Here is a 26,719-nt window from a genome sequence, read left to right as displayed (position 1 = left end):
TTTGCGAGAGCTCAGTGTTATATTTTTTATAGAAGAATCCCATTAGATAAGACATGACATAAGCATCAGCTGGTTATTCCCTTATGCCCTAAAGTGCTTTTTGTTCACTAGCGTAGGATATTATATCCGTAAAGCCGACGAATAGGTGACATGCCTATATTGATTTGGTTTCCAAATCTTAAAAAGGAAAATAAAGGAAAGGAAAATATATTATTAGTTGCTTGAGAGTCGGGCAAAGCGGTAATAGCAAATGAATAAATGAAAAATATTAAATGTTATTTTATTTATATAACTAATAAAATACTCGTGGAATCCTAATTGAAAAACGAGATTAATTCTAAGAGCGTTTTCACATGGTCCGATCCGATATCGGATGTAGGATCCGACGTCCGCGTAGTCAGGCCGCATGAAGCCGATGGTCCCAGGTCCAAATCCTGGTAAGGGCATTCATTTGTGTGATGAGCACGGATGTTTGTTCTTGAGTCATGGGTGTTTTCTATGTATTTAAGTATTTATATATTATATATATCGTTGTCTAAGTACCCACAACACAAGCTTATTGAGCTTACTGTGGGGCTTAGTCAATTTGTGTAATAATGTCCCATTTATATTTATATTGTGCTCACAGCATCTGCTTACGCGGAGCGCTACATGGGCTTGCCCAACGCGACGGGCAACTACCGCGGCTACGCCGACGCTGACGTGACGAAGCAGGCCGCGGCGCTGCACGACAAGATGCTGCTGCTGGTGCACGGCACGGCCGACGACAACGTGCACGTGCAGCAAACCATGGCGCTGGCGCGGTCGCTGGCCGAGCAGGGCAGCATGTTCAGACAGCAGGTGAGACCCTTACAGGACAAGATGCTGCTGCTGATGCACGGCACGGCCGACGACAACGTGCACGTGCAGCAGACCATGGCGCTGGCGCGGTCGCTGGCCGACCAGGGCAGCAGGTGAGATCCCAGGATAAGATGCTGCTGCTGGTTCACGGCACTGCACAATAAGTGGCTGGCAAGTCAGATTATGATCATTACATTCACTCTTATGAGTGTAGGACACATTTTCACCGGATTAGGGTTTTCTGACATTTGCGTCTTCCGTTAGAGAAAAGTATTATCCGTGTACAATCAGTAATAACCTAATAACTAAACCAGTACGAATAACTTTTTTTTTTCTACAATTTCATCACATACAACTTTTTCTAGAAAACCACTTTTTAACTACTTATTATTTATATATTCAATGGTTGTTCTTCTGTGACAGCGTGACAAAATGTTGTCCGTTACTTTCCATCCCGCTATGGTAAAAAGTGACTGTTATTTAATCACGTGAATAAAGCCAACCCTACTACGCCTAGACATATTGACCGGGATATAGACCGTGATTACCTTTTGTGTTATCGGGAGCTCATAAACAATACAATAGGTAATCACGGTCTATATCCCGGTCAATATAAGTCTAGTGAAACTAACCGTTTTTGTCTCAAGTTAACTGGTTTTGTCTCAAAAGCCCGCTTTCCAAACAGATCTACCCAGACGAGGGACACAGCTTGTCCGGCGTGAGGCGGCACCTGTACCGCACCATGTCAGCGTTCCTCGATGACTGCTTTCGCAAGCAGGTGCCGCCCGAGACCAAGGCGGGGCTGCGTAACGGCGGCAACCTCGACTGAGACACGTGGCGGGACGAAGAGTTCTACTCGCGGTGAGTTTGTGCCTTAATCCCTGTCCTTTATGGCTCGACCACGACATCGCGCGGCGGCGGCCGCGGCGAGCGGCGGCGGCCGCGGCGAGCGGCGGCCATAGGTTGGAGCGAGACACAGCGATCGGACCTTTTGTTCCCACCTATGGCTGCCGCTCGCCGCTGTCGCCGCCGCGCGATGTCGTAGCTGGGCCGTAGGCTGGAGGTAGTGCTCGAGCGACGCGCATATGCTAAGCCACAGTATAAGGCTGCGTTTCCACCAGAGATGTGCGAGGATGCGTTGCGAGGGATGTGTTTGTCATTAACCAATAGAAACGCTTCATTTACCTATCCTCGCTTAGCTTAGCTCTGGTGGAAACAGCTCAGAGAAGCGAGGTTTTTGTACATACAAACGAAGGGAAAGATGTGTGCGAGGAATGTGTTGCGAGGCGGCGTCGTGCGAGGTAGCTAAGCGGTGCGAGGATGCGTAGCGAGGATTCCGGGCGAGCGGGGTGCGGTGAGGCGAGAGCGGAGCGCACGCGATACTGGCCGCTGAGTTCAGTTGGCTCCCGGTTTCCATCATCGATCGGTGTGCGTAATCAGCGTAGTTATGGACGAGAAATTAATTGAAGCGGTTAAAAATTATCCATGTTTAGGCTGCGTTTCCACCAGAGATGTGCGAGGATGCGTTGCGAGGGATGTGTTTGTCATTAACCAATAGAAACGCTTCATTTACCTATCCTCGCTTAGCTTAGCTCTGGTGGAAACAGCTCAGAGAAGCGAGGTTTTTGTACATACAAACGAAGGGAAAGATGTGTGCGAGGAATGTGTTGCGAGGCGGCGTCGTGCGAGGTAGCTAAGCGGTGCGAGGATGCGTAGCGAGGATTCCGGGCGAGCGGGGTGCGGTGAGGCGAGAGCGGAGCGCACGCGATACTGGCCGCTGAGTTCAGTTGGCTCCCGGTTTCCATCATCGATCGGTGTGCGTAATCAGCGTAGTTATGGACGAGAAATTAATTGAAGCGGTTAAAAATTATCCATGTTTATGGGACATTTCTTCAAAATATTACAAATGTAACGAAACAAAGGATGCTGCATGGGGTGAAATTGTGGAAGAAATAAAGTTTAGAGACGGTAAGTAGAAAAACTGTTTTTTTTTCAAAGAATATCTTATTGTACACGTGCCGGATGAATTCGTGACGAAATACGAGTATCTTGCCACGACACTTTTCCTTCATTATTAAAATAGGAACAGTATTTTTCTCTAACTTGATTACCATCACTTGTCTCAACGATGATTGGATTGTCAGTAATGGGTCTAAGAGTACCCGTTGGAATTGTTGTTTCGATGGTAGAGAAATAATCGGGCTGTCTTTCTATTAAAAAATTATGCAACACACAAGTGGCTTTTACGACTTTGTCTACTGTTTTTACGTTGCATTCAAAGTCTTTACGGTAAACATACCATTTTCGAGCCAATACTCCAAAAGTGGTTTCCACAATGCGACGTGCCCTCGACAGTCTATAGTTAAATATACGTTTTTGTTCATTTAACTGAACCCGCGGGTATGGGCGCATAAAATTTTCCAATAAAGGGAAAGCCTCATCTCCAACAAACACAAACGGTACTGGTTCTCCTCCTTCATATAAGGGTTCAGGTTGCGGAATATTTAATTGTTTCTCTCTTAACAATCTTCCGAAAACACTATCATCGAAAATTCCAGCATCACTGAATCTTCCCTGGGATCCTACATCAACCATTATAATCTTTCTTTTTGCATCAGCTAAGCACATTAACACTATAGAAAATCGATGTTTATAATTAAAAAAACATGATCCAGAATTTGCAGGACACTTGACATAAACATGTTTACCATCTAGAGCTCCCAAACAGTTTTTAAACTGCCATAGCTCTCCAAACTCTTTTGCAATTCGTTTCCAATCATCTTCAGTGGGTTTTGGTATGACAAGAGGTTGTAGTACCAGCCAAAGGGCATCACAAACTTCGACTACAATCCTCGACACAGTTGAGACTCCAATTCTAAAATTTTCTGCCAATCTATGAAATGACAGACCCGTTGATAAATACCTGAAAAAAAAACGAACGTGTTAAAAATATAGGTGATAATCAGGGTTCCGATAAAATTGCGACATTGCTATCAATAATATGGACATGACTCCAAATTTGAATAAATAAATTAATCATTCAATCATAATTTAAAAAAACCTGTTTTAATTAATTTTCAAGTCGAGGGTAATAAAGCTACTTGTGTTAGTATTTATTATAATCTGTTGCAGTTTTTTTTAAATTTTGATTGATCGATTAATTAATTTATTCATATTTGGACTTATGTCCATATTATTGATAGCAATGTCGCAATTTTATCCGATTTCTGGTGATAATGATAAAATATGTGTTTATAACAAGTCAATACACGTATTGATTACCAATCATACGTTTTGTTGTTTCAGTTCAAAGCGCAAAATCTCGTTGGAAACAGCTACGGGACAGCCATCGCGACGCCCTTAAGAGGCAGAAAACAAAAAAAAGCGGACAGTCTCCACGAAAAATACGTGAATGGAAGTATCAAAAGATCATGGAATACCTTTTGCCGTACATGTCAAATAGAGAGAGGGACTCAAGTTTGGAGAATACTATTCTATCACAAAAAACAGATGATTCAAGTTCTCAAACTTCCAATAAAAGCAACGATGATTTAAGTCTGCGAAGTGAAATAGCGTCTCAAAATTCCAATAAAAGCAACGATGATTTAAGTCTGCGAACTAAAATAGCGTCAACGTCCGATGTTTCATCCTCATCAAAGAAGAAAAAAGAAGATGATTTATCATGCATATTGAATAGACATCTAGAAAATCAGGAAAATTTTCGAAAAGAAAGACAAGAATTAAAAGAATTCTTAAAACCAACGGATCACGATGATATTGATTTGTTCTTTCTTTCAATGGCAAAAACATATAAAAAACTACCTGATTATCTACAAGTTCCTTTAAAAAGGAAACTTTTTAATATTATATCCGAAACTGAGGAATCTTACGTAATGTCATGGTATAATCCAAATGGTGGTTATAATGGTGGTTATTCTACTTGCTCTGGTAGCGATACAAATAACATGATAGGCCGGATGGAAACACCGTCGTTACAACTGGAATCTGAATTGACTAATAACGTGGTAGGCCAGATGGAAACACCGTCGGAATCTGAAGCTACTAGCATGCTGCCAAAACCAACACCACTGGGATCAGAAAAAAACCATTTCCCGTGAAGAATATAATTGATTACATCTTCTATTATAATAAATGATTATTTTTTGTACTAATTACTACGATTTAATAAAAACAAACGAATTTAAAAATAAAACGTTTTTACTTACTTCAAACATATTGCTATCCTTTCCTTAGCTGATATACAGTCTCTGAAGTGGGTGTCATTCTTCTTGATAATATTCTCAATTAAATTGAATAATATTTCAAAGGTATTTCTAGACACCCGATAAGAATTTTCGAATGTTTCATCATCAGCCGTGGCGAAAAAAGTAAAAAATTCTCCATGTTGTCGATGAAATTTTATATGGTTTCGTATCCAAAATCTGTGACGTCTTCTGTGTGTCAAAAGAGTAGAAATAAATTCTGTATTCTCTGCCTCCATTTCTTCATCGCAAATTGATAAATATAAAAGTATTTTTCTCCGCTGATCCATGCTACACATCTATCTACCTCTGAGACTGTCCAGTGACTACGCTCGTGTCCGTCGGCCAACACATCCTCGCACCGCTCGTAGCCTCTGTCACCTCCTCGTTACACAGCCTCGCGCCGCTCAGCCGCCTCGCACATCTTTGATGGAAACACTCACACCGTTACACCTCCTCGTTACACAGCCTCGCGCCGCTTAGCTACCTCGCACATCTCTGGTCGAAACGCAGCCTAAATACACCATAGATGACGCAAATGCATCTACTCCGCGTGTCCGAACCCCGACCAAGCGTCGAGGTTTGACTGTCGCTCTTGACAGTCCACGCGCGTCAGTTGTTGCAGCCGGACGTCCGTGAAAACTTAAAAAATGCCTCGTTGCGTGATAATTAACTGCAACAGCCCAAAAATTGCGAGCACCCAAAGGCAAAATAGTTATTTGTTACACAAGGGTGCAAAGTTGTATTTTACCCGCGAGTGTGGAATTGAAACACGAGCAATCGAAAGGATTCTATAGTTGAACCACGAGCGAAGCGAGTGGTTTTAAAATAGAATCCTGAGCGTAGCGAGTGTTTTAACACACGAGAAGTAAAATACATTTGCACCCGTGTGTAACACAAAACTTTTCCCCTCACTATAGCGAGGAAAGTGCAACATCCACAGGCGTTAGATCATCTTCATCAACTGGAATCACTCATTTTTTTACGATATTATAACAAAAAACTCAAAATTCTGTACTTTTACGTAAGAAGTTTTAAAGTAAAATTTTTGTTGTCAATGTTGACATTTCTGACGTATGAAATGTCAATGGTGCGTTTTGAAATTGCATCGACTTAACTTGTGCGTTCAGAATTATATTTAACATAATTATTAAAAAACAAACGTTTATTATGGAAATTTATATAAAAATAAAGCTAAATCTGGTATTTTTTATTAGATTCTCAAACCATTTATTTAATGATAATTAATATCGAACGAACCATTATTACGAGCGTTTTACGTTTTGTTATCTGTCAAGCTACTTAAACACGCTTCATCCAAGGTCAAATTACTTTCCCCACTAGTGGATAAAATGCGTTTTTCCCCGCTTGTTTTAAAGCATAAAAGACGGCTTTCCGAGCTAGTGAGGGGAAAACATATTTCCTGTCACGGGTAAGTAATTTTAAAATTATATTATGCGTAAATTTTGTATGAAAAAGTCGGCACGCTTGGTTTCAATACAAATCGTGATATTTGCGTCATCTAGCATATATATTAAATCTGTGGCTTAGCGCTGATCGTTGTGCATAATCACATGAGGCTGGAGACAGTGCTCGGCGTTCCTCGACGAGTGCAAATCAGACTTTAGTGAACAGATGATTTTTATTGCAGACCACAATTATTTTGCATACTAATATAAATATAGAAATCTGTTTCGTCATTTAGCTTTTTTATATGTTACTAATTTTACCAAGTATTAGGCCTTTTCGAAGGCCTTTAAGCATCCTTGTTTATTTTGTACGAACGATCTTATTAGCAATTCAAAAGAGAACAAACATTTGACAGTTCCGAATAACTGACAGGCTGATATCGTCCGGCGGACTGATAGTCAGTGGGCCCCTTAAAAACTGACAGCTTAATTTATTTAATTCGGATAACTTATTGGAGCAAATTGTCAAGACTGACAGCTTTAATGCCCAAGAACAGTAAAACGAAATTATAAGATTATATACACTTAGGTCCTCTACTCTATTGTACAGCCGAATTGAAACAATAACGGAAATTATTTAGCGGAGCAATTACGCTGCATTGAACATTTTTTACAGAATTTAGAAACATTAACTTAGTGTCTAATAGTATTTTGTAATGTAACTTAACGTCTTGGAATTTTTTTGTTCTCAAACTTTGACATAATTATCATTTCCAGGTAATGAACGGAGTCGTCGGCACATTGCAACCTTATCCTATTAACCTGTAGTACAACAATTCCATATCCTGATCCCAACATGTCTACTGCCAAAGAGTGGACAGCTCTAAACTCATAATCATGTATGTGATAATACATTAGTATTAAATACATTTTTATCATGTTATAAACTCTGTCAATGATGTGCGACAGCTCTAATATTAGACAGTGGACTATCGTGATTTGACTATGATTTTATTTTGAGTTAAAAAGTGTGCAGCCTGTGGCTGATGCGTCAAGAATCGTGACACGTTCAATTCGGTTGTGTGCTCGGGTAATGCATTAGTGTGAGTGTTCGGCGGACCAGCGATTGGTCGAAGCACAATGCCTCCTCATTGATAGAGGGTGATCGTAAATAAATTGTTTTGATGCAATTAAAAAATTTCCCATTACTTATATAATTTTATTCAGGAAAAAATATTATAAATTTTCTTGAAATGAAATTTCAAAATATTCTTTTGCTTGTAATATATTCGCAAACTTTCTAACGGCTCTTTAATTATCTTGAACATTTCTGCGAACAACTTTTCCTACAATATTCGTTTAAATAAGAAACATCATAGTTTTTTTTTAAATTCTTGTTAGTAATATTGGTGTGATCTGTTTTTATTCAAACATCCAGTTTTCAAAAATGTTCAGGATATTAAAGTCCCAAATTAGATATCCCAAAGAGAGGTCTAATGCAATTCAACTAGTGACAACATAAAGGAATTGATAATAGTTCTTTAGTTAATGAGTTTTGTGATCCTAGTAGTTAGTTCATATTATAGGGCTTACTCATCGTCATGTCTGCTCGAGAAAGCTCCGTTTATGACTTTTGAAACACCTTTTTGCTGGAGAAACTCACATAAACTTGTTGAAAAGTGATGACTTTCATTGAGGTTTCCGTGGATCCATAAAGGGTTAAATATTATACGGCTACAACTTCATAGCCATCTTAAATTTTCTATAACAGAATACAAATATAGTTTTAAATAAAAAATATACTTAGCTTAGCTACGTATGTGTTTTGAAAGCAAGTTATGTTTTTATTCAGCAAAAGGTTGTTGACAAACTTAAAGCTGTATTTGTAATACAAAATGTACTATAATAAAACAAAATATTCGCCACACGTAACTTCGGAAGTTAGCGTTATAGGAAAAAGGTAAAGTGTAATTTCTAAATGACAAATAAATGTACAGTATTAGATATTAATAATCATTCACTATTACGCACGTTTCAGGGAGTGGTATTTGGGTCAAAAACTTGTTTAGTGAGTTAAGGTTACGCGTCTTTTCTGTGGACATTATAAAATAAATGGACTATTAACAGTATAATTTTCTTACTTTATCCTTATAGACATATTACAACCTTCTACTTCTTACAAGTTGTACTATAGTCTCACAAAAATGTATCGAAATCGTTAACTCTTGCAATGTCCTCAGAAACGACGTGTTTCGGGTGTTTCCGAATGTTTTCGACCCACTTTTCGTCCAAGTTAACGACCTTTTATATCGCTGTACCCACGTCTGTTTTACACCTTCTCACTTAACCAAAGGCAGCATAATTATTGACGTTTCGTGAAGCTATTGGAACCCATGAGTTAGGTATGTAAGTATGTTTTGAGACAGTTTTATTAACTACTGCAAGTTAACTGCTAAATTAAGACTCAAACCTCGACCAGCACAGGTCTCAAATAGCCTGTCTAGCCGCTATTGTAAGGTACCACTTTGTAAGACGTGCGTTTTTACATACTTATATTTGAACTTAAACAAAAAATTGCTCATTCTCATGTTTCAAGTTTGCATGCCCTAGTCACTTTGATAAAGATTAGTATTTTAAAGAAATTTTATTAAAGACCAATAGTTAAATTAACAATTTTAAATATATATCTAGTAAAAAGAGAGTATTGATTAGTAAACTTTGTGCATTAATACTTTTAGAATGGTTTAAAATTGTAAACTTAAAAATAGTAGCAATAATGGAATAGTGAAATTACCTCTTAAATTAAGTACTTAAGCACTTTTCTGATATCGCACCCTCATCAAACATGGATAAATTGTCATATTAATAATATAACGGCGTTTCTGTAAGTTTTAAACTAATATAAGTAGTGTCGGTGAAGTTAATCGGAAAATTTTTATAAACTCGTTTTGATGAGTGCCCATCACAATCCTAAATAACAATCTAGTGTTCAATTATGCAAAATGTTAATCATAAACTATACTCTGGCAAACCAACTTTGTCAGTAGAATAAGGCGCCAATTTCAAATTTGTATGGGAGATCTATCTTTCGCGCCTACGTTTTTAATTTGCTGCCTTTTTCTACTACCAGAGTATATACATTTTGCAGCACAACACAATTGCGAGCGATGAATTTTTTTAGAAACGAGTTTGTCAAAGTTGTCCTCGTTCCGACTTAAAGTTAGTCGCAAATTACAGGAGACGATAAAATTCCAGCACGCTCAGGACTACACAAGTACCTACATAATTTTGTGATTAGCTTAAAAATTCCTTAAACCTTCGATAAATGTTATCCAGTTCAATATTATGAGGAAGAGAGCATGTCGTTTTCCTGAAGGCTTTTATTGAAAGATTAATACATTGGTATTACTTTTTCCTGTAATTTGTCGTGAACCATGTTCGATACTGGCTGCTCCTGGCTCTCATAATAAAGAAAACAAGGAAAACATATAAAATATAAAATGTCTAACCCTTGCTTCGTGAACAACACTACAATATAGGCAAGTCATGACAAAGTATACTTTAAAATGAGCTGGTCTAAAAATAAGACGTAGTTTATCAAAAAGGATGCTCTTAAATTAATGACTGTTCCTTCTGGCAGAAAGTTTAAATCTTATTGACAGATTTTCGAAGAATGAATCCTTTTTTTTTCACGTCCTAAAGAGTTATCTCAATGAGTAGGGGTTGGTTGACTGTGAAAAGAAATGTAGGTACAGTTGGCAAAGCATTTGAGTCAGAGTAGCCAGCGCAGCAAAAGTGTACGGAAAAGATAAAACAAAGACCTAAAGTGCCAAATACGTCGTTATTCTTGTTGTGTAAGTATCTTATAAGACAGAGTTTGATTATACTTATTAAAACGCTGGGTTGTAAAGATTGCGTAACGATGATATGACAAACTTATTACGTCACGTATTAGTAAAATCATATTACTTGATGAATTTTCTGTTCGTGATTTTGTGAATGGTCTAGATTATTTATCTATAATAGAAGTTCTTGGCATATAAAAACAACCCCTATGTCTTGTAACTTAAGACGTAAGATCGCAATTTCATTAGGGACTCAATATTTGCTTACTCTTTTTAGATTACGATCAAGATACGCACAGATTGTGAAATTTTGCCTTATTGGTGTTGGTTGTTCTCCTTTGTTCATCGATTTGGTAGGAAGTCAGGGCCTTTGGGTGGCTATGTAGCATTACCATGGCTACCTTACTTCCATGCGTTGTAAAATGTGTAAGAGAAACGCATTTTACTACGGGTTTCGTAAGAAGGCCCGAAGAAGGCCCTTGGACTATGTATGTTTGAGTGTTGGATACATTGTTTTTTGCCCAAAAAGGACGCAGATTATTTATGCCGATGTGGAGAATGCCCTCGGTAGTAATTTTCATCATACTGCTACGTATGGGTGGCTACGCGGCGCGGCGTAGCGCTGGATAACACCAAAATCTTTGTTTTTTATGAAATTAGTGTTTTTGTTTTGTTTTTGTATTGATGTCACGTAAAATTTTAACGTATACAGAAACGTTTGAAAACGGTAACTTTTTTATTGTGTCAAACTAAGTATTATATACAGAATGATACATTATATTGTGGAATGTGGAATCTCTAATTATTTACTTACTGAACCATTTAATAACTTTGTGATTTGTAATTTTGGTCCAATCATTAATTAAATAGTATTAAATTAGCTCTCATTCTATTTCTAAGAGTTACTAATTCAAACTATACCTCTGAAGCGACAAAATATTTATATTTTATTCAAGTAGCAATACACACTGGGTCTTAAATAAAGTAGTCAAGTAAAAGCTAAACTTTATACCGCAAAAAGTAAGAACGACGGCAATAGGCACTTTGCTTATTTTTACGGTTTCTCATCACAATGTTATGAGAGAAAATATTACTAATTTCACGAAGCTGAAAACGTGGACTGGCTTAACTCTTTAAAAATTAACAATTCAGGGCTTTCGCGTCTTCGTTGAACTGGTAAGTTCATATATTCCATACATTCATTTGAACTATGCGAATTTGGAATAAAATGGAAAATAACTGAATACCTAAATGTGTCCAAGCTAACTGCAGCGCATTTGATAGCACAGACTGTGGAAGTGTTATTTTTAACGTCATAATTTTATAGACATTTGATTTTATAACTAAATTCCCTACAGAGTTTAATCTTGGTTTAACTCTATGTTAATATACTTATCGAATCGATCGATATTTTCGTGTTTAGTTAAGCCAGTTTACATTTCCGATTCGTCTAGGGGTATAATAAATATTTAGATACTTATACATGGTAGGTATTTACGTAAATAAGGTAGGTATACCTACCAGGAGGAGGAGCTAAATATTTAGTTTATCACATTTTAATTACCTAACTACCTTATTATAAGCCCTACAATACTCTTATAAGTAAAGTTTGTTTTCCATTTAAACGATCAACAGAAAAACAATCATAGCTGTCTGTTTTTTTTTCATGTGTATAAAAATTAAGTTAATAGTGAATACTGTTTTAAACTATAGCATTTTTAATCGTTCATATTATTATTCATTACAAACACTACAAACTGTATTTTCGCAGTAGGTATAGAGCGTATGAAACTTAATAAAGTCTTATGTTAACAACATCCCCATTTCCTGAAAAATTAAGAATTTGTTTATACGTTACATAGGCTAGTTTAGTTTCCAGTAGCGTAAGGTAAGGCTTGTTGTTTTAGAGTTTATAATTAACTATTGTTATTTCCTCTGTAATTATCGTTAGGTATGTCAACAACGTTCGGCGTGCAGCCCTCCGGTCTTCATTTTGTCAATTTAAACGCTATCGACATCGAAATGAGAAAAATACAGCAAACGCGGATATTTTAGACAATACGCATAAACCAAACTGAGCGCTAACATTAACAGCGGTTTTGAAACGTCTTCTAAGGGCCCTCGAAATAATTATGAACCAGATAAATTATTCTTTACTCTAAAAACTTCTGGGTAAAATTCATCTTATTGAAACGAAATGCTCCAATCTTTACTAACCGAATACTGAATAAACTTTTGAGTGGGTACCTACTTAAAGATACCTTTTATTTGAAGAAGGCATGGCATTACTCAAGGCTAGAAGACTTATTGTTATATGATACTAGGAATATTGGCTTAAAACTATGTGCCTTCTTAATCAGTTTTAATCTTCATAAGTTCGTATCCTACCGGCTGCGCCATGTAGTATTTTGAATAAAACAGTTAATTGCACTTATTATTGTGTTTATTTTGAATGAATGGAACTTTTTAATAGTTTAATAATAGTTATTTACGATATAAGTGCGGAAAAGAGGAAATTCGAAACGAGTGCGAGTGGCGATAAATTAAAACACGACCGCAGGAGAGATTACGTATTCGCACGTGTATCGTACAACGTTTTACAGTACATATGGCCCTTTAAACCTTCGACATATGCACGAAAAATGCTCTTTACGCACTAGTGCGAGAAAGTCATTACACACGAGGCGATATTGTGCGCGCGAGCTGTAAGCGAGCGCGCAATAAGAAAGCCGATGTGTGTAATGACCAATGCACACGTGTTTCATACGACTTTTTTCAACACACTTGCGAGAAAAAAAAGAAACTTTCATATTAATCAAATTTTAATATTTAAAATAGTATTGTGTGTTTCATCTGTCATACTCGTACTGCCGGCCGGCCCTCGCTTGCCCCGGCCGCGGGCGGCGCGGCGGGCGGGCCGGCCGGGCCGCGCACTGCGCAGGCGCGGTGCGCGCCAGTCCGAGCAATTAAAGAAGGCTCCCTTTCCATGCATATTATTAGTAATCAGTTAGCTTCTTAACTCAGTCGGATAATATAATGAAAAAGCACGAGTGGAATAATACACTGAAAGAGCACGCGTGTTAAATATCTAGTATTATGAGCCAAAAATCGGTGGAATAAAAACGTCGTTTTGAGCAAGTGTGTTGATAAGTAGTAATGTACACATTTATGTAGTACCTTCGGAGATAGGCAAGAGAAGGCTATCAAATAAAAAGATAAATATTTTTAGGAGTGCGTCACTCCGCTACAGTATCTACTTTTATGTTTCTAAAATTATTTAAAACGTTAAAATACACGATACAATCAGTGAGATCAGAGTTACGTAAGTATAATAAATTCTATAAGTTCATTAAGATTCACTTATGGAATAAAGCACTTTAGAGTTAATTGTGAGGGACAGTATTTGTATAGGCCGAACAATAACAGAGCAATGGAGTTCTAAATAAATGTACCGGTTAAGTAAACTTGACACGGTCAAACTTAAACTTGATGACTGAACGAATTATATCATGGCCTGTAGGAATATCGGAGTCTAAAGACAATCCGCAACTTTGTTAATATTTTCCAAGGTATTAATTTGCATGAAACGCGTTTTAAATTAATAAATAATAATAAACAAAAAACTGTAAACAAAAAAATAATTATATACCTAAAGGGCTGCACGTTGGACTGTACTAAGTACCTACTTATAATTAAAGTATTGCCTTCATGCTGTTATTGCTACAAATTTTATTTACTGTTAAATATCGTACTTCAATCACTCGGTCGAAACTATTATACCTACTGTATTATGAAATCAATAAATAGATATCATATATATGTTGTGTCATTTCAGTATCCCAAGTTCATAATGTCATTAGGGATTTTTATTATTTACGGTTAAATTGAATACTTACAGTACCGGCCAATAACATATCACCATGTTTTTACGGTATATATCTTTATTTATTTATTTGTGAGTGACTTCCATCTCACTGCTTTAGGTAGTCTAGTACGAGCGAGAATTGGCCTCATATAATGGTTATTTCATAGAAGTTTTTTTTTAATGTATTGTCAACTACATTTTTTTAGTAGCGATTTTTAAGTAATATGCTGAGTCTCCTATTGTAATTCACAGTATTACACTAACCTATATTTTTTCTCTATACAAGCTCATACAAAAACACTCAAAGGTGATATATTATTGGCCGATACTGTATAAATTGTATTTTTTACTAGATTGGTATACGCGTCCTTATAGAAATTAGATCAATGTACGATTTTAGAGAGTAGGGTGCATTTCGACCAGAAATGTGCGAGAATGCATTGCCAGGGATGTGTTTGTTAAAAACTATAGAATCACTATTTTGTTTCTACGTTCAGCGTGCAGTGATGCTATTGGTTCTTAAAAACACATCCCTCGCAACCAGTGGTTCCTAACCTTTTCAGTACTGTCACCCCTTTGACTAACTAGGGAACTCGATTTTACCCCTCCTCCATAATAATTAATATTTTTTCTTATAGATAGGTCTTTGTTATCTTTGATTTTGAACCCCGTAAAATACCAGTTTTACCCCCGTAAAATGCCAGTTTTACCACCGCGGGGGTAATTACCCCCAGGTTATGAACCGCTGCTCGCAACGCATCATCGCACATCTGGTCGAAATACACCTAGACCGCGAGCGGGCGCAAATTTCGTCAGTCATCGCCTCCCGGGCGAAAACTCGTATAGCGGTTAACGGCTATGTATGATGAACCCTCGTGAACGTCAGCTGCCGCTCCGTTGGTGGGTTGAGGAATGGCAGCCACCGAAACGCTTAACACGGTATTTCCACCGCGATACAACCGGCTGACGATTTGTTTTATTAACAATAGCATCTAAACTATCATCTGACAAAGTATCAAACGGGTAGCGATGACGCCGATGACTAAAAGAATTTTCTTTTTTACATGTTCATGTGACCAGCTGACGGTCTTTCCACAGCGATACAATCGGCTGACGATTTTGTTTATTCACAATAGCATCTAAACTATCATCTGACAAAGTACCTATCAAGCGGGAGGCGATGACTAATTTTTTTTCACCTCAGCAGCTCGAACAAGCCTACTTTCGTCACTCCGGGGAGTGAAACAAAGTAGCTTTTTAATTTATTGAAGGCCATGAACTGCCACTTCATACTTCTATTACAAATTGGTTTTTTTTTTGTTTCTGTATTATTCTGTGTAATTCGAAATACATTTTAACCTTTAATATGTTGTCACTACTGAGGTGAAAAGTTATATGTGCAACACGAGAGCAAAGTTATTTTACATCTCGTGTTTTTGAGTCCCTCGCTACGCTCAAGATTCTAACTTAGAATCACTCGCTTCGCTCGGGATTCAATTATATAATCTTTCGCTTTCTCGGGACTCAAAATAAACACTCGCAAGAAAAACCAATTTTCCTCTCTTGTTGCACAAATAACTATTTTATAGACTTTTTTTGCTGCCATTCCTCAACCCACCAACGGAGCGGCAGCTGACGTTCACGAGGATTCATCATACATAGCCGTTAACTACTATACGAGTTTTCGCCTGGGAGGCGATTGGTCATGGAAATCTGTTCCTGGCCCGCGGCCTAACCCTAATAGCTTCAGATTGTCATGAATGTCATGTTGCTCTCAGTGCACCTACCTCTCCCAAAATATACTTTGGTCCTTAGAACAAAAAAAACTAAATACTTATCCATTTAAAATCTAAAAGTAAACCGGCTATTAGGGTCAACCATGTAACACAACTGTATTTCCAAATGAAATCTCACCAAAAACAAAGCTCATTGTCAGCACTCACAAGTTAATTCCAGCCGCCCTTGACTCGTCTACAGCATCGCCCCTGACACCCCCAGAATAACCGAGACAACATGCCGATGAGGAAGGTGGCACAGTGAGTACGGACGGCAGATTAGACTATTATGAATACTATTACTATTATAAAATGACTGATACTATTACTACTATTAGACTAAATGAGAATTTATGGTTGTGATGTATGCTGCTTTATAACGAGTATACATACTTACATAAACTGAAAAAGATGACATACACTAGGGATAGTGACCAAGTCTACCGGTGCCGGCACGGGAACCAGAATCGAGCGTCTTCAGCTTACGCGGCTAACGTCCTGACCACTAGGCCACCCGGCCACGGCGAAACCCTTTGAAAGGCTATGCGCCTTTTGAGTCAATAGGCGCATAGCCTTTCAAAGGGTTGCTATACGTCCGGATTTGTCCGGACATGTCAGGATTTTTGGACCTCTGTCCGGATTGCGGCCGGACTTGACAAGTGTCCGGATTTTTAGGAAATACCTCACGATACAGTACACCGCAGAGCGCAGCGCGCCGCCGGGGCGTCGTTCAAGCTACGCCAAATCTCTGTTACAAGAAATGTCCGGATTTTTAGGGTGATGTCAGAATTTTTATCAGGACATTTAATTCTTCCATATGGCAACCCTACTTTTGACCAACTCTGAGCGCGAGCAGTACGTACTTGCACCTCCTATAGATCCTATAATACTCCTTCTTCCTCGCGTTATCCCGGCATTTTTGCCACGGCTCATGGGAACGGAGCCTGAGGTCCGTTGGCAACTAATCCCATGACAAAGCGCAGGCACTAGTTTTTACGAAAGCGACTGCCAGCCCAGAGGGTAAACGCCCTTATTGGGATTAGTCCGGTTTAATCACGATGTTTTCCTTCACTGCAAAGCGACTGGTAAAATAAATATCAAATGATATTTCGTACATAAGTTCCGAAAAACTCATTGGTACGAGCCGGGGTTTGAGCCCGCGACCTCCGGATTGAAAGTCGCACGCTCTTACCACTAGGCCACAAGCGCTTTTTTTTGCATGTGCATGTAACTTGCAAGAGAAGTTATTTTAACCGCACCTAATCGGGTTAATGACTTATATACCACTTGCTGCTTATTTACAAACAGATACTTCCGTGTGTTAGTTTCAAAAATTTACAATTTATTTCCAAACCAAATGTTAACAACTGAAAATGAGGTTTTCTCTGCCAACGGTACTCGCGACTCTCGCGAATCTAAGCCAACGCCAGTCATCCGAATAACCTACGCCTAGAAAGTTCAAGGGCGCGCCGTTTCAGGCTTCAAATACCCCGCTATCGCTAAGTTCGCTAGTCACACACCGCTGCGTTCTCGCTTAATTTTCCATAATAATACAGAATGTTTTTTAATTACCGGCAATATTTAGCGATGTGAATATACATATAGGTTACATACTGAGCAACTTTTACTATGGAACCAACCCCGAAATCGCGAGACAAAAAATTGGTTCTCCCGTAGATGAGAAAATATCAACATCTAAGCAGCCAAAATAAGCAACCAATTTTTTTTTTCATTTCTCATGCTCTGAAAGAGGGTCATTGTTGTTCTAAAAGGTGTGCAGAAAATGATACGTGTCTGCACTAGAGCATTTTACTTTAGAAGTACGTTTTTTTTTTTTTTCACAATAAGCAATTGAAATTTGATTTTTTTTTTTTTTTTTAACATTTATGGCCATTGAAATTTGACTTTAAATGGATTTGTTGTGCAATTTCTATTTTGATATTTGACTCTCCATTCCATAAATAACGACACTTGCCTAAATTTGTAACTGAAAGTACCCTTAAGAAATACTATAAGAATTTATACTTTGTCATGTTTAAAAAAAACACATGCATTTACCTTTCCTCGTATTCGAAATGAAAAGTAGAGTGTTTAACTCGGGTGAAAGGCATCATTTCAGCCTCGGCCTATTGGCGCTCTCACTGCGTTCGAGCGCCAAAATACCTCGGCTGTATGCATGAGTGCCTTTCATCCCTTGGTTAACAATATAAAATTGTGATTTAGGGGTTGATCCCATAGTAAAAGTTGCTCAGTCGCAACGCAATATTCACATCGCAAAATATTGCCGGTTAAAAAAAAGCCGGACAAGTGCGAGTCGGACTCGCCCACCGAGGGTTCCGTACTTTTTATTATCTTATACCTTTAAACGAGCAATTCTTGTATATATCTATCTATCTCGGAAACGGCTCTAACGATCTCGATGAAATTTGCTAAATGGGGGTTTTCGGGGGCGAAAAACCGATCTAGCTAAGGTCATCTCTGGGAATACGCATTTTTGAGTTTTTATGTGTTCTCCGAGCAAAGCTCGGTCTCCCTGTGAAAATCTCAACTGTTTAGCTATCACGGTTCATGAGATACAGCTTGCTAACAGACAGACAGACGGACAGCGGAGTCTTAGTAATAGGTAATAGGGTCCCGTTTTTACCCTTTGAGTACGGAACCCTAATAAAAACCGGCCAAGTGCGAGTCAAGCTCGCGTTCCAAGGGTTCCGTACAATACTAAATTTTAACAATGTATTTTTTAATGTGAAACGTGAGTAAAATGTCTTTAAAAAAACCGGCCAAGTGCGAGTCGAACTCGCGCACGAAGGGTTCCGTACCATTACGCAATAAACGCCAAAAAATCACGTTTGTTGTATGGAAGCCCCACTTAAATATTTATTTTATTCTGCTTTTAGTATTTGTTGTTATAGCAGCAACAGACATACATCTGTGAACATTTCAACTGTAGCTATCACGGTTCCTGAGATACAGCCTGGTGACCCTAAAAAGTGCCCAGTGACCGTGAAGATGTAATAAGGGCTTTAGCCAATACTTTTTGTACAGTCGCCATCATATATATCGGAGCGGCCAAGGTGCTCACAAATATCTGAACACGCCTCTATTGTCAAGGCGCTAGGTGCGTGTTCAGATATTTTTGAGCACCTCGGCCTATCCGATATGTCTGATGGCGACTGTACGTACAATTCGCTTCAAATAGATAGTGATAGCCAACGTGGCCAGATATATCGGGACACATTCATGATTCTAAGGTAGTTAAGCGTGTTACAATATATTTGGCCTTTTTGGCTGTCACCATCTATTTGATGCGTATCTCCTTACAATACTTTTGCTTCAATTGTCGAGGTCGACATGTCCATACATATGGCAAATCTAACAGTAGATAGATAGATAGATAGATAAAACGTTTATTTGGATGCTGCAAAACACACAATTTTAGTGTAAAGTATAAGTAGGTACATTGCAGTCAGAACAAAACTTAACTACTAAATTAAATTAACAAAAAAATTTTTACTTAAACACGAAATATTAGTTTTTAGTGGTTAACTGCACGCTGTGTGCATTGCAGCAACAACAAAAGGGTTCCGACTCAGCTATACGCTCCACTCTATTGAGCGGAGCACTGATATTCTGCCGGAACCCAGATCACGTTACAGTTAGGTAAATATGACGGTGATAAGTATACGGTACTGTAAAAAGTGTGTAGTTGAGTGGTGTTAGAAAGTTCTGAAATAAAATACATAAATAAAACAGAAAATAAGCATAAACATAGAAATAAAAATAGTAGTGGCCATAAAATAAGAGTGAGAAAGCGCGAAAGGTTCGGTACAAGATCTCATAGCAATACCGATTAGATCCTGAAATCAGCAACCAAAAAGCCGTATGGTATCCCTGTTTTTTTGTTTTTCAAGCAGTATCTTTTTCAGTAAGGCAGCCTTTCCACTGAGGTAGAGATGATAGAATCAACAAATTATCTTGCTTGATTCCACATCTGACACATCTCACACCCACTCTGCTGGATTAAAAACAACGCAATAAACAATTGGTTGATTCCTACATGTCTTCTCTAATCTCCGCCTCAGTGAATAGGCCTTATTTAGCATGGTACATTGTTTTAATCATACTTATTAGATTGAAACTATGTAATACTTGTAAGAAATGTACTCTTTATTTACAAAGTACCCAAATAATAATTGTATAAAAATAAACCCTTTTATTTACAATATACAAAATTAACTACTTAACTATAACTTATCTTTCAGACACTTGCTCGTAACATGCAAGTTATTGAACTGCTTTTAGGCTCATAATCCTAGATATTAAACACGCGTGCTTTTTCATTACATTATAGATTATATTGTTAGGTAATGATTGATAATCCGACTGACTTAAGAAGATTGCTAATAATTTGTATGGAAACAGAACCTTCTTAAATTTCTCAAGTACATTTTACAACATGGACTAGCGGGCGCCGGCGCCTGGCCGACCGCCTGCCAGAGCCCGGCCGGCCCACCTGCGGCCAGGGACCGGCCCGCTATCCCTTATCGGGGTTTTATAAGGGTATTGCATAAGGCTTAACTCACCATACCCTTTGCCAGACGAAACCCTTTGTTTTGCTTTTAAAAACCCTTATATAAAGCTACCACATTTGAGTAATCGGTAGCCCAAATACCCTTACAAAACCCTTATCATCCGCTCACCAACACCTTGCATATTGCTTATAAGGGTTAGCCTTATAAAGGGCTTCACTTTTAGCATATAAGCGTGCTAATTTAAGTCATCTACCTTGTTCATAAAGCACACATTACTTCGAATCCGAGCGATCGTCGGCGGCGACGGCGGCGTTCTTTGACTAGGCACGTATTTTCTTTCCTTTTCATACACTACCGTAGATATATACTAATCCTGTCTCTTTCACGCAAAGGGAAACCTTTATAAAAAGCGCTTAAAGATAAGGGTAACCCTTATTAAGAGCTAGCCTTATTTTTGGTTAGCTTTTCGGTAAGGGTTAGTCAAAGGTAAGGGTATGAATGGGCTTGCAGTTCAAAAGGGAAAGTCTTTCAATGTGTTAGCCGTGTTTAAGTGTCGCCCATTGAAAGGGTTTTATCGCGGAAAGGGTTGTCCGGTCCCTGCCTGCGGCAGGCGAGAGGGGTCGGCAGGCAGTATGACAGATGCAAGACTTACTGTTTTTACAATAAATATTTGAATAATATGAAAGTTTCCTTTTTTTTCTCGCAAGTGTGTTGAAAAACGTCGTATGAAACGCGTGTGCATTGGTCATTACACACATCGGCTTTCTTATTGCGCGCTCGCTATATCGCCTCGTGTGTAATGACCAATATAGCACACTTGTATCACAATGTACTATTGTCACCATTTGCCCTTGCTTTACCCTTTACTTTTGGTTAGAGTATGTGTGGAAAGGGTCGTAGAATGTATTGGATCACATACGTTTCACGACTTCTCTTTCCGCACATACTCTATACAAGTTCTTAAAACATTTACAACGTCATGGAGAATAGTTCATAAGAGGCACAACACTATTCTTCAAAAACGGTGTGCGGCATAATGCGCATGTTTCCACCGCTCCATAACTGCACTCCATACAAAAAATATGTCCGCAAGGCAGCACACAAGGCTGAACTATCTCTTCCAAGCATGCTACACAGGATTTGTTACTATCAACTTCATTGGGAAACGCTCTCATTTGGTCCATGTGTCTCTTAGCCTGATAAATGCTCTGACCACAAGAAACGAAAGCATGCAGCAGTGTTACCATACCTAATAACCTTAAATGAGCATAGTATGCTGCAGCGGCTGGTCTAACTTGCACTTAATCAATCCCTGAAGCGGTCTTCCCAAGCTGTATAGGCCCACCGCTAATATATCAAAGAGCTCTGTGTATGCTTTCAAACTGCGGCAACATATTAGCCACAGCCTTAAACAACACTACGAACGAGTTTTGGACCGCAGGCTTTAACGTAGCATTTTGTTCAACGGCAGTTTACGCGTAACGAAGTACCTTTCTTGTCAAATTTTCACCAAAGGCTGATAATAAGATGCTGAGAAGTCTATTGCCGAATGTTGGGAGTTTATGGTACGTTTCGTCCACTTGAACGATTCCGGAGTATTCTTCGCCGAGAGTCTGCAAGTCGTTTAGCGTAGTGAACGATTTATAAAGCAGGGAAGATATGGGAACGGCTTTAGATGCATGATTTGAAGGCATAAGCCTAGCCATAGATCCCGCAAGTTGTTTCTCATAGTGGTCGTCTTTCTGCCACGCTCTCAGAACCTCCGCTCGTTGGGCAGCCGGCAAAGCCATTCTGCATGCACTTTTCAACAGTTCCAATCAATAAGTATAAGTATTTTCCTATTAAACAGCATCCTACTCGTTCATTTTTTTATCAATTTTTTTTTAATGGCATCGCGCTCCTGGCGCATTCAGCCAAACGAGTAAAACGGGGAAACGGAATTAAAGGATTACAATAAGGGATAACGGGTAATTCGGAATTTTGGAAAAGGATCAGGAAAAGGTAAATTATAGTAAGTTAAAGTTTAATGTTATAACGTGAGATAAATAAATATAATGATTTAAATATATATGGAGAAGAATCATTAATATACATGTGTTGTAATAGATGTAGGAAACGGAACTTTCAAATCTGACAGCTGTCTTAATAATATAGAACGGTCATATAGGTTACATGCAAAGAATATATGATTAAGATCAGCGGGATCAGCTCCACATGTACATGCAGAACTGGCCACGCGATTTAGTCGTTTCAGGTGTTCCGGTGTACAAACGTGACCCAATTTCATTCGAATTAACATACTAGTTGCAGGTTTTGGCAAAGAGATTTTAGCAAACCAGGGTTTGACAGGAATTGATTTTTGAATGCTCCGATAATGTAACGCAGCGGCACCCGCACCAGATGTCCATAATTTCGTCCATTCCTTTCGTAGATATAATTTAGGCAGTGCCAACAAGTCTTCAGCAACATTCTTAAACGGAGACATGTCCCCACAACTAATGGCATCTCGAGCTAAGTCATCCACCCTTTCATTACCCTTAATCCCTCTGTGTCCAGGGATCCAAGCAATGGAAACCGAATAACCTTTAAGGTGACATTTTAACAGTAGGCTACGGATTTGATAAATAATTGGGTTATTAGATTTAGATTTGAAAGGAAATTTAGATATTGCCTGAAGTGAACTTAGGGAGTCTGAGAAATGCTTTTTTGAGATGCATTATAATGATGAACTCTATTGCTTTCAGGATTCCAAAGGACTCACCACTGTACACAGAGGATTCCGGTGGTAACTTTATTTTTTGATAAATATTAGATTGGGTGTGGAGAACACCAATGCCAACACAACCATTGTCTGACATTTTAGAAGCGTCTGTGTATATATGATGCGCACCCAGGCCATCTGTTCCAATGAATCCCAGGAATTGTTGATTTTGTTCAATATCATTCTTGGAGATACCAATATCGAGAAGAACCGGAGGAACAAGTGTTAGAGAATCATATTCATATTGGAAAATGGGAAGTGTTGAAGAGCTAACAGTGGGAGCTGATATAGATTTAAGTTTTTGAAAGCTTTTGATAAAACAAGGAGGACTCTTATTTTTCCAATAGTTGGAAGTAGTAATTTGAAGCAAGAGGTTAGACAAGATAGTCCAGAGTTGGTGGTTAGAGAATTGGGAACAACGAAAAATAAACCTATCACAAAGATATTGGCGTCGTAAATGAAGAGGAGGCTCAGAACACTCAACTTGCATAGCATTGATAGGGCTTGAATTCATGGCACCACAAATCAATCTCAATACTTTGGATTGAATACGATCAAATTTTTAGAAGCCAGCTACATATCCTGGCTCTAACAAAAATGTCCCATAATCTAGAATACTTCTGATCAAGGCATTGTACATAAGTTTCATGCAAAAATGTGAACCCCACCAAACTCCTGAAACGCACCTGAGGATACTAATATTTTTTTCACATTTAGAAACTATGTAATCACAATGTGGAAGACCTGTTAATTTATTATCTAAAATAACACCTAGGAACTTGGTTTTATCTTTAATGGAAATGGAGTTGTTATTAAATTGCACATTAATCGGAGGAGGAAACAATTTTCTAGTAAACAAAACTACAACACTTTTATGCACTGAGAGTTCCAGACCATTTGAATCTAACCATAACTTCAATAAACCCAAAGAACAAGTGACAGATCTACTGGCCTGTTCAATAGAAAGGTTTGGCGAGTATAATAATAAATCATCAGCATATTGCAAGACTTTAACAGTGTCATTTAAGGATGACTCTAAATCAAATGTGTAGATATTATATAACAAGGGACTTAATACGGATCCTTGTGGAAGCCCTCTCCACACTAAACGGGAAATCCTATTGTTGTCATCTATGAGAAGGCTAATGGACCTTTCTGATAAAAGGTTTATTATGAAATTGCTTAACATTATCGGTATAGCTAATTTATGAAGTTTTGCCTGTAGCACTGAGACTAAAATATTATCATAAGCGGCGCTTATGTCAAGAAAAGCAGCTACTACAGTCTCATTTATAGAAAATGCCAATCGAATATCTGAAACTAAAATGCCCAAGCTATCATAAGTAGACCTACCTTTTCGGAATCCAAATTGACTATGAGAAAGTAATTGGTTTTTTTCTACAAAATATTCTAATCTGTTTTTAACTAAATGTTCTGCTACTCTAACAAATACTGAGGAAAGGGCAATTGGACGATAAGAAGAAACATCTGACACTGGTTTGAAGGGCTTTAAAATAGGAATAACTATTTGAGATCTCCAAGAACCAGGGATTTTACCAGACTGGATGACAGAATTTATTATATTTAGATAATAAGAAAGAGTACCATCACTGGCATTTGCTAAAAAGGAATAAGGAACTCCATCTTCCCCAGGTGAAGTGTCTTTTAAACCACTTAATACAGCTTTTTACTCCTCCATTTTAAAAGGCCCATTTAAAGTATTATAACAGCAAGAGTCAAATGAAAAGGCAGCAGGGTGAAATACATATTCTTCGGGCACGAATGCAGGAGCTAATCTGTCCATAAACTGTGTAGCAAGGTTAGGAGGAAGGATCTGTCTAGAGGAATCATTGAAAGCATGTCTAAATCTTTTAATATTATTCCATACTATGGATGGTTTTACACTAGGACTAAGAGACAAACAGAATCGCTTCCGGCCTTCGAACTTTTTCTTTCGCAACAATTTTTTAGTCTCACGAGCAACTTGCATGTATATTTCAAAATTTTCATTTGTCATAAAATGACAATATTTTCCTTGCGGTTTCTGATTGCTTGAGAGCAATCATCATCCCACCAAGGCGGAGAAGGTATTTTACCCGATGCACTGTTTTTTACTGGGAAAATTTCATCAGCTGCTTCAGTCATTGTCTCGGCTAAAGCAACAGAGCAAGTAACTACATTACTATCATCTACGGCTGGTAAACCTAACAATTTCTCCTCTACACGGGCTTTGAAAAGTTTCCAATCAACATGACTTAAATTATACTTAAGCCTAGGGTTAGGTTTTGGAGATGGCGGAATAGAAGATGGAAATGTAATAATGATAGGGTAGAGATCACTCCCATATGTTGACTCCAGAGTATGCCAAGTGAGAGATGACGCAAGATCGACTGACGAAATTGATAAATCAATAGCGCTAATTGACTCTGTTGGAGCTGTTCGGCGGGTTGGAGAGCCATTGTTTAAAATACAAAGATTGTGTTCATCTAAGATATGTATGAGGCGATCTCCATTATTATTAGACGATGAACTACCCCAAACCTGGTGATGTGAATTAAAATCTCCTAAAATTAAAACGGGCCTAGGAAGAGAAGAAATTATTTGTTCAAGCTCAACAAAAATGGATGACGATGGATGAGGAATATATACAGAAATGATACAGATGTTATTTACAATAGCAGCAACAATTGAAAAATCATCGCTATGGGATGGAAGATGAAAAGGTGAAAATGATATGGAATTCCTGACGAGTAGAGCTACTCCGCCCCATCCGCCAGGACGGTCCTCTCTGAGACATGAATATCCCGTAACTCTAAGAAGAGCTCCAGGCTTCAGCCATGTCTCAGAGAGGGCAAAAACAAATGGTTGAAATTTGTTTAATAAATGAATTAGATCTTGTTTTTTATTTATTATACTTCTGCAGTTCCACTGCACAATTTTGGCCATTATTTTTAATAGTTGAAACAAGTTCTTCAAGCAAGGGGGCAACGTAGGACGGTATTCTTACATTAGACTGAGATAAATGATTAATTAATGCTATAACGCGCCAACCACAAACTTCAAGCCAAGCTCGCGTATTGGACGACTTCATTGCTGCACCCCATGAGCCAATCACGGCTCCGAATCGCAACGCGCTGCGCGTGAGCGACCATATACAGATACGTTCCCGCCGCTCCCGCGCAGTCCGGCAACCGACGCGGTACAATTGATACACCTCTATCTAATATTTTGTTAATTCATAAAAGTAATCAGTGTTTAACTCTTAAGTTTTCCCATTGTGTACTCTACCAGTGCAATACTTAACAGAATACACTTTTAATCTGATATGTGTGTCTTTTCACTTTAAAATATAGCCTCGTCATCGAACCCCAAGCTAGCTGGCGCTACAAAATGGCTGCCCAAGTGTGAGGCTATAGGGAAAAAGTGAACA

The 26,719-nt window shown here is 38.4% G+C and overlaps 3 protein-coding genes and 1 long non-coding RNA gene across 5 annotated transcripts in view; 3 read left to right on the top strand and 1 right to left on the bottom strand.

Annotated features, from left to right (window-relative positions):
* Window positions 1–14,171, top strand: part of LOC134751054 (inactive dipeptidyl peptidase 10) — a 195,142-nt gene extending 180,971 nt beyond the window's left edge. For both annotated transcript variants that reach the window (XM_063686394.1, XM_063686393.1), the window contains exons 17-19: window positions 629–840; window positions 1,526–1,701; window positions 7,289–14,171. In XM_063686394.1, the coding sequence (XP_063542464.1) occupies window positions 629–840; window positions 1,526–1,669 (356 nt within the window). In that variant the 3' untranslated portion in view covers window positions 1,670–1,701; window positions 7,289–14,171. The remainder of the gene's footprint in view (window positions 1–628; window positions 841–1,525; window positions 1,702–7,288) is intronic.
* LOC134751239 (uncharacterized) lies at window positions 2,644–5,039 on the top strand. Its single transcript, XM_063686623.1, has 2 exons — window positions 2,644–2,808; window positions 4,138–5,039. The coding sequence occupies exons 1-2, from the start codon at window positions 2,676–2,678 to the stop codon at window positions 4,956–4,958; spliced, it is 954 nt and encodes a 317-aa protein (XP_063542693.1). The 5' UTR covers window positions 2,644–2,675; the 3' UTR covers window positions 4,959–5,039.
* A 7,312-nt stretch (window positions 14,172–21,483) lies between the features above and the next one.
* LOC134750848 (peroxisome biogenesis factor 10-like) lies at window positions 21,484–22,318 on the bottom strand. Its single transcript, XM_063686082.1, is given in 1 exon segment — window positions 21,484–22,318. A coding segment is annotated over 1 exon segment (813 nt). The 3' UTR covers window positions 21,484–21,505.
* Window positions 22,319–22,410: 92 nt separating this feature from the next.
* Window positions 22,411–26,187, top strand: LOC134751135 (uncharacterized). Its single transcript, XR_010128609.1, has 2 exons — window positions 22,411–22,868; window positions 23,273–26,187. It is a non-coding gene; the product is annotated as an uncharacterized LOC134751135 (long non-coding RNA).
* Window positions 26,188–26,719: the final 532 nt, after the last annotated feature.

The sequence above is a fragment of the Cydia strobilella genome, chromosome 21 (assembly GCF_947568885.1).
Source record: "Cydia strobilella chromosome 21, ilCydStro3.1, whole genome shotgun sequence".
NCBI classification, from domain to species: Eukaryota; Metazoa; Arthropoda; class Insecta; order Lepidoptera; family Tortricidae; genus Cydia; species Cydia strobilella.
This window is presented reverse-complemented; position numbering and strand designations above follow the sequence as displayed.